Below are 4,793 nucleotides of genomic sequence, written 5' to 3'. Positions count from 1 at the left end.
AGTTTTCCAAGGGCCTGTCTCCTCCTATCTACAAATTCTTTCCTGACTTCCCCATAGTTGGCCCTTTATTCTTCTCATTTCCCAGTGCAGTCATGGACTGCACTTGTATATTTGACACAGAAATGCAAAGAGCCCTCTGTGAACGCTGGCTCCTTGTTGTCCTACAAGCCCCTAGAGGCCCAAGCTATGTTGGTTGCCCAGATACTGCTGAACATGCAGCCGGAGTCCAGCACCACGACAAAGATCACTGAAATTGTTTCACAGCTGGAAGGGGCCATGGAGATCACTTAGTCCTAGTCTTCATTTGCACAGGAAGACTGCAGCCCACAATTTACTCATTCGTCTATTTGCAAATAAATTCTCATTATTCATTAATTTGCATTTAGAGAGGCATCCAAATTGTGTTTTCCATCTGGATTTAGTAAGTACAGGATGCAAAGAACAGCAGGTCAACAAACACTTAAATAACATTCTGTTATGTGAAACACAGGAAACAAACCTACCTGCAGCTCCAACTGAGCAGGCAGCATTAGAGGAGAGAAAAATAGTTACATTACCAATTGGATTGGAAGACTTCCCTTCAGTTGGTCATTACCAATCTGGGTAAAAAGATGGAAAAATATACAGCCCTACTTTTTAGAATGTATGAGGGGAAAAATCAACTAATATTAACCTCCAAAGGCTTCACACATGTGGCTTTTGCTTTGATGTAAAGAAACTTGTGCTGGAACCAGTACCCCACCTCTTGAGAACAAAACAGCTTTTCTACGCTTGCACATCCCCAGCTTGATTACTGTGGAAGCTTTTCTTCTTTTTCCTTCAAAACAATTAAATGGAGCAAGCATTTTCCCTCAGCTTGGTAAGGCATCAGAATTACCACAGGACAAGTGATGGTAGCTGGGCACGAGGACTAGTGCAAACTGGGAAGTAACGTTAGTGATGAGTAAGAAGACACAATTTCTGTCTTTGGTCACACAATTTCTCTCCAAGGCCTATATTTATGAATGTTTGAAATTATATAGAGAGAAACAAAAGTTAGATGTATTTCAATTACCATTCGTTCACATGATTTTTCTTTCTTTAGGAAATTCTTGAAGTTATACAGAATGAGCTGAGAATTGTATATATTTCAATTCTAGGACCCTCATAAAGGAAATTTAAACAGTTTTCAGAGCCCTTTGAGGCCATCATGTGACTAAGAATGTGTAAATATACTATTAAATGAAACGCACTTCCGGGGTCCCTTCTAGCCTACAGGAAAGAAGCAGACCAAAAGAGGGAACAGACCCAGTTTCTCTCGTTCACAGCAAGACTGCAGCCAGGAGTCGCTAACCCTGTCTTCAATGCCTTGACTAATCATCGTTAGAAAGAAAGGAAGAAAAGACCAGAACAAACCGAAGCTAGTCATCATCCATCTAGAAAATCTAAAGTTTTACATGTCTCTTTTATGTACAAGACAAGCATCTACAAATCTTTTTACACACTAGCTGCCACAAACACAGGTTTATATCATTGTTTGTTGTCGACATAGACATCACACCAAACCATACTGCTTCCTATACACACCCACTGCAGTTCCTAACTCAGGCTCAAATGCAACCCACAAAATAATAATAATAATAAAGCAGGTCAGAAATGGAAGGCAATGGACCTCTGCAGCACAGTCTAAAGACGAGACACAGGCCTCACAGCTGACACACTGACCAGCTCCCAAACGTGCTGCTCTGTTTTAAGCTGTGCCTGGTGTGTGCCCTGAACCTGACACTTGCTGGTCTCCCTCAGAAACCACAAATAACTACATCTAGTTACCTATAATTTCCTTGAGAGTTACGATTAGACAGAGATGAAGATAGTTGAAAATACTAATATTTTAGGTTGGGAAATACAGCTCAGGGGAAGAACCCCTGTTTAGCCTGTGTAAGGCCTTTGGTTCAACCTATAGCATGAGAAGAAAGAAAGGAAAGAAGGAAGGAACGAAGGAAGGAAGGAAGGAAGAAAGGAAGGAAGGAAGGAAGGAAGGAAGGAAAGAAGGAAAGAAGGAAAGAAGGAAAGAAGGAAAGAAGTTAAGTAAAATAGAAATAATTATGGTAGTTAAATATACTTAAGTACCTATTTTGAAATTTTGAGTTCAGAAATATAGGGAGCTCTCCTATTTTAAGTATACTAGTCTATGAGCCGCCCAAATGCAGGCCTCTGTGTGTCACAGCTATGTTGGCTGACTCTAGGACAGCCATGTCAGCTTGCCATAAACAGAAACACTGAGAAAAGCACTTTTGCAAAATAAGGCAATATAAAGAGCATTTAGAAGGCTAGACACAAGATTTTGAAGTGAATGGTCAACAAAAGCCTTGAGAGAGCTGGCCAAGAGGAGGAGGGTAACCAGCCAGCCAAAGACTGTGTACTTGCCCACTTACTCGGATGCGTTTGGCCCTGCGCATGTCATCCGCTGTCAACGTGGTCTGGGCAGGCAATACAGTCTCTTCTTGCTGTGGCTGCAAGTGCAAGGTGTGCGTTTCTGGTTCCTGCTCCAGAGAAGATGGGGTTTCCTGTGGCAGCTGGGGGATTGGGATAGATGCTTGTTCTGGTTGATCTAGTCCATTCAGGGCAGCTGGCTCAGCCTCATCGAACTGCTCCTTTGTGGGGAAATGCAGCAAGTCCTGAATTTTGCAAACACCAGGAATTACCTCCCTATCTACATAAAGATCAGCAATACAGGGACTATTGGCTCAAATTCAAAATCATTGCTATTTATTTACTTAAGAGATAGGGTCTTGCTACATTTCTAGGCTGGCCAAAACCTCCTAGGCTGAAACAGTCCTCCTGCCTCAGCTTTATGAGCAGCTAGGACTATAGAATATGCCGCCTAGCCCAGCTACAACTTTTTAAAAAACTGATTAGCATTACAATGCAGAAAATAATACTCTCCCTCTGGGATAATTTGTTTTGACTATCTAGATAAGTGAGTGCAGAATGCAAAATGGTAAGGCATCTCTGGTCCCAGAACAAAAAAACTGACACACTCTTTCTAGAATATCAGTCACTCTAACAGGTTAAGTTAAGTAAGTAAAGCTGTCCCAGAACACATCCAGTCAATTTCAAATCTTTAGGACAGCAAAGTTAAATCTGTATTATAAGCAACACTTGAAAATACTGTTTTTAGATCAGGCAGTGGTGGCGCACGCCTTTAATCCCAGTACTCGGGAAGCAGAGGCAGGCGGATCTCTGTAGGTTTGAGGCCAGCCTAATCTACAAAGCAAATTCCAGGACAGCCATGGCTACACAGAGAAACCCTGTCTCAAAACAAACAAACAACCCACAACAATAAAAATTCCACTGTTTCAATCCTACTTTAGTTAACAGGACAGCACTCTAAGACAGGATTGTAAACACCAGAAAGGTATTCTATCTAGGCACAATGAGGACTCCCCAAGCAAGCGTCTACAGAGGAGCCCTGGGACCCCCGGTACCTGTGTCCCGTCGTCACTCTTTTCCCCATTTTCACTGGTGATTTCCAAGCGGATAAATTTTGGAGGACGCCCGGGCCGCCGACCTGGGCCAAATCTCCTCTTGCCTCGACCCCGTCCTCTCCCTCTTGTTCTGGGGACAAGAGACTGGGTTACATCAGCACCACATGGCACTCCACAGCATCACTCGGACAAGAGACTGGGTTACATCAGCACCACATGGCACCCCACAGCATCACTCGGACAAGAGACTGGGTTACATCAGCACCACATGGCACTCCACAGCATCACTCGGACAAGAGACTGGGTTACATCAGCACCACATGGCACTCCACAGCATCACTCGGACAAGAGACTGGGTTACATCAGCACCACATGGCACCCTACAGCATCACTCGGACAAGAGACTGGGTTACATCAGCACCACATGGCACCCTACAGCATCACTCCCGAGGTTGGTCGTAGTTCTTCTCACTGTATCACTTCCTCTGGTTCTTTTTTATGATGGAAACCACTGTTTTGCTAATGTGCGCTCCTGACATTTCTCATCTTTTCTCTACAAACCAGAGATGTCTTAAAAATTTGGGAGAAAATAAGAGCTAAAAAAAGCTGACAACATTTTGCTTTTGAAAGGAGGTGAGAGACGCAAACAGGACAGGGCATGCTTGCCCTACAGCTGGCTCCCAGAATTCAGTCCATTCTTCTCTTTCTCCTTTGCCTCAGCTCCTATTCATTCCCAAAAATGTGGCTAAATTCAAATAACAGTCCTGTTTTCCACAGCTTTCTAGATAGTCAAAACAAATTCCTAATTCAACTGTTCTTGAACAAGCCAACAACAAATTTAAAAAGTCCCCTAGCCGGGCACCTTTAATCCTAGAATTCAGGAGGCAGAGGCAGGTGGATCTATGTGATTTTGAGGCCAGCCTGGTCTACAGGGCCAGTTCTAGGACAGCCAGCGCTACACAAAGAAACCCTGTCTCAAAAAACAAACAAAAAAAAAAGTCCCCTGTAACTGAGTCCCAATAGGCAAAGGGTCCCTATCAGATGAGCCTCCTGGGCTGGGGACGGAGTTTAGTTGTAGAGTGCTTGTCTAGCACACCCAGGACTGCATATGCCAGATATGAATACATACTTGTAATTCCAACACTCAAGAAGCGGAAGCAGGAGGATCGGAAATTCAAGATCACCCTCAGTCACATAATAAGTTCAAAGCCAGCCTGGACCACATCAAACTGTATCTCAAAACAATGAGAGGAAGGAGAAGGGGAGGGAAGAGGAGGGGAGGGAGAGGAAGAGGGAGAGGGAGAGGGAGAGGGAGAGGGAGAGGGA

General features: G+C 43.8%; 1 protein-coding gene across 1 annotated transcript in view; it reads right to left on the bottom strand.

Annotated features, from left to right (window-relative positions):
• The window catches only part of Prdm10 (PR/SET domain 10), a 101,503-nt gene that overhangs the window by 33,656 nt on the left and 63,054 nt on the right, over positions 1-4,793 (bottom strand). The window contains exons 10-12 of the mRNA XM_026779304.1: positions 3,468-3,597; positions 2,415-2,657; positions 504-515 (exon numbers count right to left, since the gene is read on the bottom strand). Coding sequence (XP_026635105.1) covers positions 504-515; positions 2,415-2,657; positions 3,468-3,597 — 385 coding nt within the window. The remainder of the gene's footprint in view (positions 1-503; positions 516-2,414; positions 2,658-3,467; positions 3,598-4,793) is intronic.

The sequence above is a fragment of the Microtus ochrogaster genome, chromosome 5 (genome assembly GCF_000317375.1).
Source record: "Microtus ochrogaster isolate Prairie Vole_2 chromosome 5, MicOch1.0, whole genome shotgun sequence".
Taxonomy (NCBI): Eukaryota; Metazoa; Chordata; class Mammalia; order Rodentia; family Cricetidae; genus Microtus; species Microtus ochrogaster.
This window is presented reverse-complemented; position numbering and strand designations above follow the sequence as displayed.